Here is a 15,074-nt window from a genome sequence, read left to right on the forward strand (position 1 = left end):
AATCATTGTATTTTGTTTATATTTACATTTGCACATAGTACACTTACATTTACATTGTTATTGACTTTTATCTCATTAGGTAACAGACAACAACAATTTGCAAACGGCGACTGTATTTCTTTGGGCTAGTGTTATAAGTACAGTGGGGCAAAAAAGTATTTAGTCAGCCACCGATTGTGCAAGTTCCCCCACTTAAAATGATGACAGAGGTCAGTAATTTGCACCAGAGGTACACTTCAACTGTGAGAGACAGAATGTGAAAAAAAAATCCATGAATCCACATGGTAGGATTTGTAAAGAATTTATTCGTAAATCAGTGTGGAAAATAAGTATTTGGTCACCTCAAACAAGGAAAATCTCTGGCTCTCACAGACCTGTAACGTCTTCTGTAAGAAGCTTTTCTGTCCCCCACTCGTTCCCTGTATGAATGGCACCTGTTTGAACTCATCATCTGTATAAAAGACACCTGTCCACAGCCGCAAACAGTCAGACTCCAAACTCCGCCATGGCCAAGACCAAAGAGCTTTCGAAGGACACCAGGAAAAGTATTGTAGACCTGCACCAGACTGGGAAGAGTGAATCTACAATAGGCAAGCAGCTTGGTGTGAAAAAATCAACTGTGGGAGCAATCATCAGAAAATGGAAGACATACAAGACCACTGATAATCTCCCTCGATCTGGGGCTCCACGCAAGATCTCATCCCGTGGGGTCAAAATGATCATGAGAACGGTGAGCAAAGATCCCAGAACCACACGGGGGGACCTGGTGAATGACCTGCAGAGAGCTGGGACCAAAGTAACAAAGGTCACCATCAGTAACACACTACAACGGCAGGGAATCAAATCCCGCAGTGCCAGACGTGTTCCGCTGCTGAAGCCAGTGCATGTCCAGGCCTGTCTGAAGTTTGCCAGAGAGCACATGGATGATACAGCAGAGGATTGGGAGAATGTCATGTGGTCAGATGAAACCAAAGTAGAACTTTTTGGTATAAACTCAACTCGTCGTGTTTGGAAGAAGAAGAATACTGAGTTGCATCCCAAGAACACCATACCTACTGTGAAGCATGGGGGTGGAAACATCATGCTATGGGGCTGTTTTTCTGCCAAGGGGACAGGACGACTGATCCGTGTTAAGGACAGAATGAATGGGGCCATGTATCGTGAGATTTTGAGCCAAAACCTCCTTCCATCAGTGAGAACTTTGAAGATGAAACGAGGCTGGGTCTTCCAACATGACAATGATCCAAAACACACCGCCCGGGCAACAAAGGAGTGGCTCCGTAAGAAGCATTTGAAAGTCCTGGAGTGGCCTAGCCAGTCTCCAGATCTCAACCCCATAGAAAATCTGTGGCGGGAGTTGAAAGTCCGTGTTGCTCGGCGACAGCCCCAAAACATCACTGCTCTCGAGAAGATCTGCATGGAGGAATGGGCCAAAATACCAGCTACTGTGTGTGCAAACCTGGTAAAGACCTATAGTAAACGTTTGACCTCTGTTATTGCCAACAATGATGTTACAAAGTATTGAGTTGTATTTTTGTTATTGACCAAATACTTATTTTCCACCCTGATTCACGAATAAATTCTTTACAAATCCTACCATGTGGATTCATGGATTTTTTTTTCACATTCTGTCTCTCACAGTTGAAGTGTACCTCTGGTGCAAATTACTGACCTCTGTCATCATTTTAAGTGTGGGAACTTGCACAATCGGTGGCTGACTAAATACTTTTTTGCCCCACTGTATGTCTGTCTGCTTGTTTCTGTGTGCTCTTGTGTCTGTATGTGAATGTCAGTGATTTTGAGCCTGGAAGATATTGGGGAAAAAACGAGTAAGTACAGCCAATCAAATGATGTGGAAAGCTTGTGTTAACACAGAACAGAAAAGCTAGAGCCCCATTTGCTATACTCTATACAAAGACAACAATTAAGACTGCTGAACTGAAATCTAAAGCACATACTTCAGTTTTTAATTAGATTTAACTTTCCAAGTACACACTAAGGCCTCGAAGTATTCTCCATGGAAATATATAAAGGTCAAGACTATACACCTTATTGACAACATCCAACCTTGACTCTGCCAGGCCCATTTATGTATGTAACTGCCCAGGAATTGATTCTGTGTGGGCTCTTATGCTGACTCCCTTTGGCTGTGAGCCCAGTATAGCTGTCTCAGTTGTGCGTGACAGCAGACATGGTGCAGAGTATCTGTAATGTTTTATGTAAGGACACAAGACCGTAGCTTTGAGCCAAAAAATACCAGTTTAAAAAAAATTCCCAGGGACCACCATCTAAGAAGAATGATGCTTTTAGATCTAGTACCTCCCAGGAGAGCAACATGGAGAGGAGGGTTAGAAACATACTTGAAATATAAAAATATCCTTTTCCTAATTCCTAATAAATAAATTAGTTGTGTGATTTAACCCTCCTTCGCTTTGTCAGAGATATTTCACTCAAGGCACAGATTGACTAGAATGAGTGAATTCCTCAATGCAGCAGTAGGCGTTTCTTTTTAACACACACAGAAGATGATAAGACGTTTAAAAGGCCACACTGGGAAACTTCACATCAGCCATAGGCACCTCAGAAATGGGTCTGAAATACGCACATCTCAAACCTGACTTAAAAACACTCCTGTACCACACTGTGCTCCCGGCACTGAACTGTAGATGAACTTTGAAAATAAAATATGTGTGTGATAGTTGAGCGAGTGAGTACCATGACCAGAAACAGGAGAGACATATCAGGGGAGGGAAGAGAGAGGCGTCATCTGTTTGATATATGTGTGAGGACCGGTGCTTAAGGATCCATTCGACTGTGTACTGTAAACAGATGCTTAACCACACGTGTGAACTTTGCCGTGTGATTCTGTCTTTGCATATATTGTGGGGAACAAGAAATGTGTACGTGTGCTCTTGAAGGTCACTGAACCATGTCATTTTGACAGTTTTTAGTAATGTGTGTTTTTTTCCACTCTTGTATATTACAGAAAAAAATGCCTATTCCCAGCTCCCCATCCCTCATCCCTCCTCCACTCTGCATTTCAGAGTAAAACTGACATTTACTGTAGCAACAGTGCTCAGTGTATTTTGTGCTCTGCGTAATATGTCTTATATTAACAATGCCTGCGCTCTCCAGAAAGAAAAGGCACATCAATTTCAAGATATTAACCTTAAAATAAGTTAAGCAATGTCATTTATTTCTATCGCGATCCTATTACAGCATCTAATTTCATGACTAAGGCACACTAAAACTTTTGTAGTACTTTTGTAGTACAGTACTATTCATAGAAGCAGGAGAAGTGATAATTTGACAGCATATCAACTTGAGTATAATGTTCCCAGTAATTGAATGGGAGCAGTGTGGTTTCAAGTTGCAATGAAAAAAATCTGTGCTGTGAACGCACCATTTGTAAGAGTTTGCAGGGCTAAGATGCGCCTATACAAGTGAAACCATGGATATTTGTCTAACCACACTGAAAATGTTTGGCTGTTTCTGCAGGAGTTCTTTTTAGGGAGAGAAGTCAATGTTTCAGGCTAATGAGCTGTACACATTTATAATACTTCATGACAATTATAGATCATAAGGGACATGTTGTAATGAAGCGGCATGGATAATGCATCATTATGCTCCTTGAAAGGATTTATTCAGTGACTATAAGAGAGAAATGGCTTTAGCTAATACAAATAGGTGAGCAGCTATCAGACAGATGAACCACGGGCCTACCTTGTTCTTGCTGTTTGCTGGCAGCAGCCGCTTTCTGGCTTGGGGAGTAGAAGGCAGAGAGGACACTGAGGGAGCTGACCAGTTGGCTCTGAATGGAGCTCATTTTGGAAGTACCAGGTTTCCCCGCTGGTTTCCCTGTCGCTGCTGCTGATGGGGCTGCTTTCCCCGCTGGCTTGGCTGACGTTGCCTTTCCAGCCTCTGCTCTTTTCCCTGTCGTCTTTTTCTGTGTGCTCGCGCTCTCCTGCTGGCTGGCTGTTTGCTGAGTGCCAGAGCTGCTTCCGAGATGTGCCCACTGCTCTCCTAGCAGCCCCGTTATCCGAGTTACAACTTGACCCAAAGCTGCAGGCGATGTTGGTGATTCGCTGGAGCCTCTTCGAGGAGGCTGGGCCTCCCCGGTGTCGCGACGTGAACCCTGGGCTTCGCTTGAGCCACGGCGCTGAGCTGCTTCACTGGAGCCACGGCGCTGAGCTGCTTCACTGGAGCCTCTGCGCAGTGACTGTGTCTCACTGGCATCTTTCGGAGAGGCCTGAGCCTCACTGGAGCTTCTACGTGAACCCTGAGGTTGAGTTTGAGCATCGCTTGACGCTTGGCGAGGTGGTTGGGTCTGGGCTTCTCCCGATCCCCGTCTAGGAGTGTGTGATGCACCAGACACCCTCTGCGGTGCTTTCAGCTCTTTTGAGTCCCGCCGAGGTACAGAAGTTTGAGATTGCGCTTGTATTGATTTAGGCCTGACTTGGACTTCACTAGAGCCCGGAGACAAGGCCTGAGTCTCAGACTGAAGTCGAGATTCAGACTGCTTCTCTCCAGACCCTCCAGGAGGTTTCTTTGCTATAGTGTGGTCCTCAACCTGAGGCACAGACGGTGTTTGATGTTTTACCTGTGTTTCAGAGAGCTGTTCTGGGGACCGAGCTTCAAGCTGAGCTGCACTCTGTTCCCGCACCTGGGGCTGGGTTTTCGTCTGCGGCTGGGTCTGAGTTTCACTGGATCCCCTACGAGGACGCACAGGCACCACCTGAAGTTGAGGAGGTGACGGCTGAGTTTGCTCCACTGAGGGTTTCCTGCCTCTTTGTGGTCTTACAGGAGCTGCTGTCTTCACAGCTGAATTCCCCTCAGTTACTGCAACAGTGTCAGCGGCTACAGTTTCTTTGACTGCTGCAGACATAACCTCCCCGGCTCCTGTTTCTTTCTTCTCTGTAGTCTCTTCTCTGTAGGGCAGCTGGTCTCTTCTCTGTAGGGCAGCTGGTCTTGTTTCAACCACTTCTGTAATTTCTTTTGTTTCTGAGTCATCTTGTTCGGAACTCACTTTAATCTTATTTTCTTCTGCTTTAGCAGCCGAACTGGCGCACTCTTCATTCTTCCTAACAACATCTAAAGTTTTTATGCTTTCTACAGCTGCCGCTGAGCTTTCTGATAAAACCTCAGCAACTAAACGTTCACTCTCTCTTTGAATTCTTTCGTATGTTTCCCTGTCTTCTGTTCTTTCGCTCACCACGACTTCGTCTCTTTGGCTGCCTGTGTTCTCACTCACTTGACTCTCTGCTTCTACACCTCTGGCTGGGTTGTTGTCATGACGTCTCTCCATCTCTGTCTCAGTCTGCTGGTCTGCTCTCTGGGCTACCTCTGTCTCTGTCACTCTGTCCACAGTGCCCACCCTTTCTGTCTCTGTCCCTCTGTCAACACTGCTGGCCCTCGGTCTGTGAGGATGGTCCGTCACCATCTCGCCTTCTGTTTCTGTGACTTGGTTTACCCTTTCGGCCACGGGGGTCTCGGTCATCTGATCCAGGGTGATGATGCTCTCGGTTAGTGTGCCTCGTTCCATGCTGTTGGCTCTGGGCCTCGGTGGACTTGTCGCTGTTATCGCCGCCTCCATCTCTGTCTCCTGGTCATGCGTGTCAGCTTTTCCCGTCACTGGTCCTTGATCTGTACTTTTAGTCTCTTGTTTTGGTATGCACACTTCAATGCAGATTTTTTCAGTGTCTGTCCCCTGATCTACAGTACCAGGCGATTCTGTCTCTGTTTCTTGGTGGGTAAAATCTATCCTTTCTGTCACTGTCCCTGTGTCAATGCTCTCTCTTCTTGGACGTTCATGTGCGGTGCAAACCTCCACTCTCGTTCCCTCACTCAGTTGTAGTATTCTCTCCTCTTTTAGCTTGTTCTCCTCTATTTGCTGTTTCAAAAGAGCATTAGTGCTCTCTAGCTCCTGGCTAGCCTGAATAAGTTTAGTCTCTAGTACTGTTAGCTTCTCCTGCAACTTCTGCATATCATCTGGATCCTTTGGTTTTCCTTCTTTTGCTGCAGTCTCTGTTTCTTTTAAAGCCACTGTGATAGATAGTAATTCCTCCCCTGAAATGTCTCGTGGCAGTTTTTGCACTGTCTGTCCCAGTGGACTCTCTGTTTCTTTTTGTTTTTCAAGTATGTCCAGCTGCAGTGATTGTCTCTCCACTTCTTGTGCTGAGGACATGCTACTTTTTCCTTGTGCCAAGCTCTCCACTTCAGATAGTAACACGTTAGTTTTCTCTGTCTCACCTTGTTTCTCCTTCCCTGCAGCTTGGTTTGATGGCCCAAGACTTGTGTCTTCTAAACGTCCAGTGGGTTGAGTCTTTAGGACTAACTTCATCTCCTGTGAAGGTCTCTGTCCTTGCGATTGATTATTTGTCCTAGAATCGTAACCTGTTGGTACTGTAGCAGATAATTTGGAAGCCTGGGCCTTGGCTTGTGCTTGTAGCTGAAGAAGCAGCTGCTCCCGCTCCTCCCTCAAAGAGCAGATCTGAGCTTTCAGTTCTGGGATGGTTTTGACCTGTTCCTCGAGCTCTCTGACCCGCTTCAGTGCAACAGTAATCTGCTGGTGAAGACCTGCTCGATCTTGGGGAACACAGCGTCTTTCTGTTACGTCTGGTGAAGCCCGGAACATGTTCTCTGTTGAGCCGTTTTCTGGTGTTCCCACGGTACGGTCAGGACTGCTTGAATCTGAACTCTTACGCTGCTGTAGCGTGATGGGCATGCTCGATGCTCTGAGCAGATTTGGACGACTCTGAATCTGAATCCCCCCAGTTTTGTCTTCAGCACCGCGAGCCCCCGCGCCTACTTCATCTTTGGGTTTAGTTGAAACATAGCCAGTTCCTTGACTTGTGGTCCCCCTGCAGCTCTGGCTGGAAATCACGCCTTCATTTGCTCGAAAGTCAAAGATCTGTTGAACCTCTGTCACTCGTGATTTAGGCTTGGGACCCAGGGTAGACGTCCCAGACCAAGTACTGTCCTTTTCCTTTGGGGGAGGCCTTACTCCATGCCCAGGAAGACTAAAATTTCTGGGCAGAGTGCTGAATTTAGGTGGGCCCTTTACCCTGCGCTGAATGTGGACCCTTTTGATTGTGTTGCCTTTTTCAATATCATCAACATACTTGAGGAAATCAAGATCCAGGTGGAAGCCATAGGGAGTCTCCACTGAGTAGGGCAGCTGCTTCCTTTGAACACCACCCTCACTGGCCTTGGACTGAAAGCCATTGGCTGTAAGAATTAACATCAAATGATTCATTAATGAAATAAGTCATTAGTTGGTGCTTATTTTCATACTTCAGTGACTAGTCATAGTAATACTGTAGTATCCGATATGAAAGAACTAAACATGTGCAATTAGTTTACAATAAGAACATGAACCAAATCACACATCATCAGCATTATTAATTCTTTTCACCCCCTCGTGCAAGCAGGCTGTACTGTGCCGAACAAACAGTGCTTCATTATGTAAAACCCGATCACTTACTGGGAAGTAATTATCATGCAGTGATTGCGCCAAAACAAACTAATCAGCATGTAAAATGCTGCTCATGCTGTGTCAACTTATGAATGCAGTATGAGATGGGGTGGTTATCACCTGAAGGAAATAAGCCCATAGCTGTTTTTGGCCACATGAAAGGAACAGCGAGATAAAAATGTCACCTTTTATGTCATGAACTAGATTATATATTGGAATAAAAGCAAAAAATAGAGTCTGACTTATTAAGCTTCTCACAGTTGTTAAAAAAGGTTGCTGCACATGTTAGAAGCACAGAGGATTGCTTGTTTAACTACAGGCTTGGCGACACTCACCACTTTTCTTGTCCATCATGGGAGGCCGAGTTCTCAGTCATCTACTTGTGTTTGCTAGAGTAGGAGCTAACAGCCTGGGAGAAAAAAAGCAGAAATGAGAGAGAAACATGAGAAACTGAAATATCGCCCACTAATATTATGCAAATAGAACCAAATTCTGCAAGAGTAAATTTATGGCATTTACATCATGCCTTTGGACTTTTTTCAATATCAAGAAAATGGCAGTTCTGTTAAATCAAACAAAACAAACCAAGACAAAAGCATGTGAGCCCTGCAGATAAAGGACCAGAAAATTTTTCACAGTGAAGTTATTGCTTTCCAAGATTCTTGTAATATGTTTTCACTGATTTAGTGAACCCACCAAAATAAGACAAAACAATTTCTTAGAGATATGATATTTTTTATATATAAAACAGGCAGACTTAATACACACGACTGTTATATTTCAACTCTGGCTCTCCACAGTGTATCTGTTATCTTGTCTTCCTCCCCTCACTCTAAGGTTGGATGGCTGCGCCTCCCTGAGCCTGGTTATGCTGAAGATTTCATATTGTCAAAAGGGGTTTTTTCCTTTCCACAGTCGCCAGGTGCTTGCTCATGGGGATCCCCTGATTTTTGGGGTTTCTCTCTATTATTGCAGGATCTTCACCTTAAAATAGAAAACACCTTGAAGCAACTGATTTGGTGCTATCTAAATAAAACTGAATTGAACTACTGTGCCTCATTAGTTTATTTTTATTAGGAAAATGATAAATGGATGCACATTGTATGTTTAAAAATAAATATGCAGTCACATACAAATCAAATCAAATCAAATCACTTTTATTGTCACATCACATGTGCAGGTACATTGGTACAGCACATGTGAGTGAAATTCTTGTGTGCGAGCTTCACAAGCAACAGAGTTGTGCAAAATACAATAATGTAAACAAGCAAAATACAAGAATGGCTACATCTGAAACTAATAAATATATGTACAATATATAATAGTATATGCATTTCTGGATGTGTATACTAAATATTTTTCTACGTGTGTGTGTGTGTGTGTGTGTGTGTGTGTACACATATTTTACAAATTAAATAGAGTAAACAATAAATAAAATATATAAAATAAAATATACAGAGTTGAGACATGTGCAAAACAGTGGCGTTACTGTACAGTATGGAGTGCATAATGTTAAAGTTCCAGTAGTGAAGCTGAGGTGTCTATGACGTGTTCAGCAGTCTGATGGCCTGATGGAAAAAGCTGTCTCTCAGTCTGCTGGTACGGGACCGGATGCTGCAGAACCTCCTTCCTGATGGAAGCAGTCTGAACAGTTTATGGCTGGGGTGACTGGAGTCCTTGATGATCCTCCCCGCTTTCCTCAGGCACCGCTTCCTGTAGATGTCTTGGAGGGAGGGAAGCTCACCTCCAATTATCCGTTCAGAGCACCGCACTACTCGCTGGAGAGCTTTGCAGTTGTAGGCGGTGCTGTTGCCATACCAGGTGGTGATGCATCCAGTGAGGATGCTCTCAATGGCACAGTGATAGAAGGTCCTGAGGATGCGGGGGCTCATGCCGAATCTTTTCAGTCTCCTGAGAAAGAAGAGGCGCTGCTGCGCCTTCTTCACTGTATTGTTTGTGTGTACTGACCATGTAAGATCCTCAGCCAGATGTACACCAAGGAACCGGAAGCTGCTCACTCTCTCCACAGCAGCGCCGTTGATGGTGATGGGGGTGTGTACTTCTCTGCACCTCCGGAAGTCCACTATCAACTCCTTTGTCTTTGCGACGTTGAGGGTGAGATGGTTGTCTTGACACCAGTGGGTCAGGGCGCTGACCTCCTCCCTGTAAGCTGTCTCATCACTGTTGGTGATAAGACCCACCACTGTAGTGTCGTCCGCAAACTTCACAATGATGTTGGAGCTGTTAGTGGCTGTGCAGTCGTAGGTGTAGAGTGAGTACAGGAGAGGGCTCAGTACACACCCCTGTGGAGCACCAGTGTTCAGTGTGACGGGGGATGAGGTGATGCTGCCCAGTCTGACCACTTGGCGTCTGTCAGACAGGAAGCTAAGGATCCAGCTGCAGAGGGAGCTGCTCAGTCCTAGATCCTGCAGTTTCCTGTCCAGCTTTGAGGGAACGATGGTATTGAATGCTGAGCTGTAATCTACAAACAGCATCCTCACATACGTGTCTCTCTTCTCCAGGTGTGACAGGGCAGTGTGTAGTGTCAGGGCTATGGCATCAACAGTGGACCTGTTGTGGCGGTATGCGAACTGTAGAGGGTCCAGTGAGTCGGGTAGTGCAGAGCAGATGAAGTCCCTGACCAGCTTCTCGAAGCATTTGCTTACGATGGGGGTCAGGGCTACAGGTCGCCAGTCGTTCAATGAGGACATGGTGGAGGATTTGGGTACAGGGACGATGGTGGCCATTTTGAAGCAGGCTGGGACTACAGACAGAGAGAGGGAAAGGTTGAAGATGTGTGTGAACACTCCAGCCAGCTGAGCCGCGCATGACTTGAGGACGCGGCCGGGAATCCCGTCCGGACCAGTAGCTTTGCGTGCGTTCACCTTCCTGAAGCACCTCCGCACATCCTCCTCAGACACAGTGTGCGCACTGACGTCATCCGCGGTGTGCACACTGTCCGGTCTCATGGTGTTCGCTGTGTCGAATCTAGCGTAGAATACGTTTAGATCCTCACACAGAGAGGCCGTGGTCTGCGGTGTGCTGGTTTTCCCTCTAAAGTCTGTCTAAAGTCCCTCTAAAGTCTACAGTGGGGCAAAAAAGTATTTAGTCAGCCACCGATTGTGCAAGTTCCCCCACTTAAAATGATGACAGAGGTCAGTAATTTGCACCAGAGGTACACTTCAACTGTGAGAGACAGAATGTGAAAAAAAAAATCCATGAATCCACATGGTAGGATTTGTAAAGAATTTATTCGTAAATCAGGGTGGAAAATAAGTATTTGGTCAATAACAAAAATACAACTCAATACTTTGTAACATAACCTTTGTTGGCAATAACAGAGGTCAAACGTTTACTATAGGTCTTTACCAGGTTTGCACACACAGTAGCTGGTATTTTGGCCCATTCCTCCATGCAGATCTTCTCGAGAGCAGTGATGTTTTGGGGCTGTCGCCGAGCAACACGGACTTTCAACTCCCGCCACAGATTTTCTATGGGGTTGAGGTCTGGAGACTGGCTAGGCCACTCCAGGACTTTCAAATGCTTCTTACGGAGCCACTCCTTTGTTGCCCGGGCGGTGTGTTTTGGATCATTGTCATGTTGGAAGACCCAGCCTCGTTTCATCTTCAAAGTTCTCACTGATGGAAGGAGGTTTTGGCTCAAAATCTCACGATACATGGCCCCATTCATTCTGTCCTTAACACGGATCAGTCGTCCTGTCCCCTTGGCAGAAAAACAGCCCCATAGCATGATGTTTCCACCCCCATGCTTCACAGTAGGTATGGTGTTCTTGGGATGCAACTCAGTATTCTTCTTCCTCCAAACACGACGAGTTGAGTTTATACCAAAAAGTTCTACTTTGGTTTCATCTGACCACATGACATTCTCCCAATCCTCTGCTGTATCATCCATGTGCTCTCTGGCAAACTTCAGACAGGCCTGGACATGCACTGGCTTCAGCAGCGGAACACGTCTGGCACTGCGGGATTTGATTCCCTGCCGTTGTAGTGTGTTACTGATGGTGACCTTTGTTACTTTGGTCCCAGCTCTCTGCAGGTCATTCACCAGATCCCCCCGTGTGGTTCTGGGATCTTTGCTCACCGTTCTCATGATCATTTTGACCCCACGGGATGAGATCTTGCGTGGAGCCCCAGATCGAGGGAGATTATCAGTGGTCTTGTATGTCTTCCATTTTCTGATGATTGCTCCCACAGTTGATTTTTTCACACCAAGCTGCTTGCCTATTGTAGATTCACTCTTCCCAGTCTGGTGCAGGTCTACAATACTTTTCCTGGTGTCCTTCGAAAGCTCTTTGGTCTTGGCCATGGCGGAGTTTGGAGTCTGACTGTTTGAGGCTGTGGACAGGTGTCTTTTATACAGATGATGAGTTCAAACAGGTGCCATTCATACAGGTAACGAGTGGGGGACAGAAAAGCTTCTTACAGAAGACGTTACAGGTCTGTGAGAGCCAGAGATTTTCCTTGTTTGAGGTGACCAAATACTTATTTTCCACCCTAATTTACGAATAAATTCTTTACAAATCCTACCATGTGAATTCATGGATTTTTTTTTCACATTCTGTGTCTCACAGTTGAAGTGTACCTCTGGTGCAAATTACTGACCTCTGTCATCATTTTAAGTGGGGGAACTTGCACAATCGGTGGCTGACTAAATACTTTTTTGCCCCACTGTACAGTCTTGGGTACCCCACTGAAGACGAAAAACATTTAGGTCTGCCAAGAAAAAGCAAAAATTAGTAGCACATTGCAGTTAATTGCAGTGCCGCTGTACCCATTAGCTTAAACTCGCCTTTCGTCAGCCTTTAGGCTCCACTTAGGTCAGCACAACCGAGGACAAGCTCACAAATGTTTGCATAATTTGTTCCACATGGAGAAGCCAATAAACCAGAGCTGCTATGACATTTTTTTTTTACAATTAGTTTATTGCACAGTAGACCTATGTGAGAGGGAAAAGAATTCAGAATGTGGAGTCAAAACTTTTAAGGACTAAACGCTTCTAATAAAATATCCAATACTCACAGTAAAAATAACGGCAATTTGCCCAACTTTGAGTGAGTTGCACAGTTCAAATCCATATTAAATGAACACGAGCAGCTGCATGAGCAGCCAAATATCAGCTCTAAGGCTATTTAGAAAATAGGCACACATTATTCACGCAATTTCCATGCAAATTTATGGCACTGTAGAGGATACCTGCTATGTATGAGACATATAGCACATAAGTGCCCGAGGCTGTGCTTTAATAAGCACTGGAGTTCAAACGTCGACACCTAAGGTAGCTAAGAGGCTTAAATTAGCATTTTCATTATTTTTATGAGTTCCACAACATATATGTAGTATATGAATACTACAGATGAGTGTTTTACACTCCTCACTGATGCTCTGTATTCTATAATACCTCTAGCACTCAGTTTCAAGTCACTGCAGACAGCTGATTCGATGGATGCAACGGTGCAACAGTGAAAGCCATTTTTCTTGTTTTGATGCTGTATTTAGATTCAAAGAAGATAAAAGTCTAGTGGGAACATAGAAACGCTGTCTTCTAAGAGGTAGTTTCCCCATTTGTGATGACTTCTTTGACGTGTGGATGAGAACATTAAAAAAAAAAAAAGTCACCCGGATGAAGAATCTCACTACTGACTAACCACTTGTCATTTTTGATCACATTTTCAAGCAACCATGCACCAAATTAAATCAAATGTTTGTACCACAAAGTGCTGAGATTATTTTGAAGTAAGTTCGTGGTCTAGTTTGTGGGAAAAATGTGTCAGGCAGTGCCGAGTGAGGACATACTGCAAGGCAAGCATTACATGAGATGGCAATATAATCAATCAAAATGACAGCCAGTCCACCCAGGGACCTAAACAGGAGCTGTGACAAGCTCTGTTTGGCCTCCTGTCCCCTCCTGTGCAGACTGAACCTTAATAATGAAAAGAAGAGGTGACCTAGAGCAAAGTTGTTGTCTCAGTTACAGATGAACAGATAAACACAGACACACAAAGAGAAACACCGATCATCTGACTGACAGTCGCTGCACACGATCTGACAGGGCGATGGCTACCATGGCAACCACTGCAAATCCACTATTTCTGTGTGTCCCAGGAGTGAGACAAGAGAACGGGCATTCCTGACTCCTCGTGACACTCAATGCGGCTACAATCACCTCGCTGTCCATAAGGCTTAATTAGCTGATTCGGGAGCAAAAGAATGATGCTGGTAATTGCAGAGCGAAGTACAGGCACACCCCAGTGGCAATTACACACAGTGGGCAGGCAACAAGACCCGCCTTAATTAGATCATTACCGAAGACAGAGGTAGAATGGGGGAAAATGGAGCAGGGACAAGAGAGAGAAGAAAAACAAAAGCTTCGAAATGACAGATAGGTTTGACAAGATGGGATGAGCAGGGTAAATGTGGGGTGGGGGTGGGGGGGGTGGGGAGAACTGCTATGGTTTTCCCAAATGAGACATTCTTCCTGACCTTCCCTAATGTGGAAGTTACAGGACTTTTGTTTAAAGTTTCCTCTTTTAATTAAAGTCATTCCTAATGTGTGTGTGTGTTTAATGAAGGTCTCAGAGCAACAGAAGGATCGTGTTACATTAAGCAGTGTACTGTGGATGATTAGCATAAATGATAAGACATAACAATCAGTCTATAGTGTTAAATGCATATGTTTCTAAATTGCATGCACTGTTATTTCAGCATAACTAGAAGATTACCCAGGTTAGACTAGTAATTAAATACTGAAAGCCCACGGTGACACTGATGATGCACAATACACACTGGATTACAGTCATAATGAGTATGAGCTGAAAGCTCCAAAAGGCTATGCTAATCCAAATTGAAAGTATCTGCTAGAGGCCACGCGAAGCTAAAAGGAGGCCACGGGTGTGAGTGTTCAAAACTGTTTGTGTGTATCAGCACCAATTTAGCCACTCTCTTTGTCAGTGTTTATTTTTGTGTGTGTGTGTGTGTGTGTGTGTGTGTGTGTGTGTGTGTGTGTGTGTGTGTGTGTGTGTTTGCTAGCTCTGCCTTCACCATGTAGGTTCACGTGTGTGTCAGGTTGAGTGACTGTGTTTGTTACTCCGTGTCTCTCAGACGCACGTAACCCCCTTAAAGGACGTGCCACAGTCTCTTGACACCAATCCTATAAGTGTGACAGCTGGTCGAGAGGCAGCGATGGTGATAATGCGAAGAGTAATGACAGTACAGTAAATAAGCCCGTAGTGACAGCTGTGGGTTTTCATATGTCATCAGTATAGAAACCACAACCACACTAAGATAACTGTTCTTTTTTTTTCTTTTGCACAGACCACGAGATCAACACCAACATTTATTTATTCATTGAGTTTTTTTAAAATGTGTTTTTTTACTTTATGCGAAGGCATCAAATGCGTGTACCCTGGCTGTCACCCTTGCCAGATTATACACACAGCACCGACTCAGGGATTCACACATGCACATCAGGCAAACACACATACAATTACTGGTGACTTAACCTACCAAGAAGCATTAATTGAATGTCATGGGTCATTACACTGGAGTGCCTGTGTACTGGAGATTGAATTAGTCGGATACAC

The 15,074-nt window shown here is 44.8% G+C and overlaps 1 protein-coding gene across 2 annotated transcripts in view; it reads right to left on the minus strand.

The window, feature by feature from the left end:
* kank4 (KN motif and ankyrin repeat domains 4) overlaps nt 1-15,074 on the minus strand; it is a 91,612-nt gene that overhangs the window by 17,647 nt on the left and 58,891 nt on the right. For both annotated transcript variants that reach the window (XM_085251706.1, XM_085251707.1), the window contains exons 2-3: nt 7,810-7,883; nt 3,724-7,227 (exon numbers count right to left, since the gene is read on the minus strand). In XM_085251706.1, coding sequence (XP_085107832.1) covers nt 3,724-7,227; nt 7,810-7,828 — 3,523 coding nt within the window. In that variant the 5' untranslated portion in view covers nt 7,829-7,883. The remainder of the gene's footprint in view (nt 1-3,723; nt 7,228-7,809; nt 7,884-15,074) is intronic.

The sequence above is a fragment of the Mchenga conophoros genome, linkage group LG17 (assembly GCF_057382185.1).
Source record: "Mchenga conophoros isolate Kocher_MC1m ecotype Shallow Benthic linkage group LG17, M_conophoros_male_GT1.1, whole genome shotgun sequence".
NCBI lineage: Eukaryota > Metazoa > Chordata > Actinopteri > Cichliformes > Cichlidae > Mchenga > Mchenga conophoros.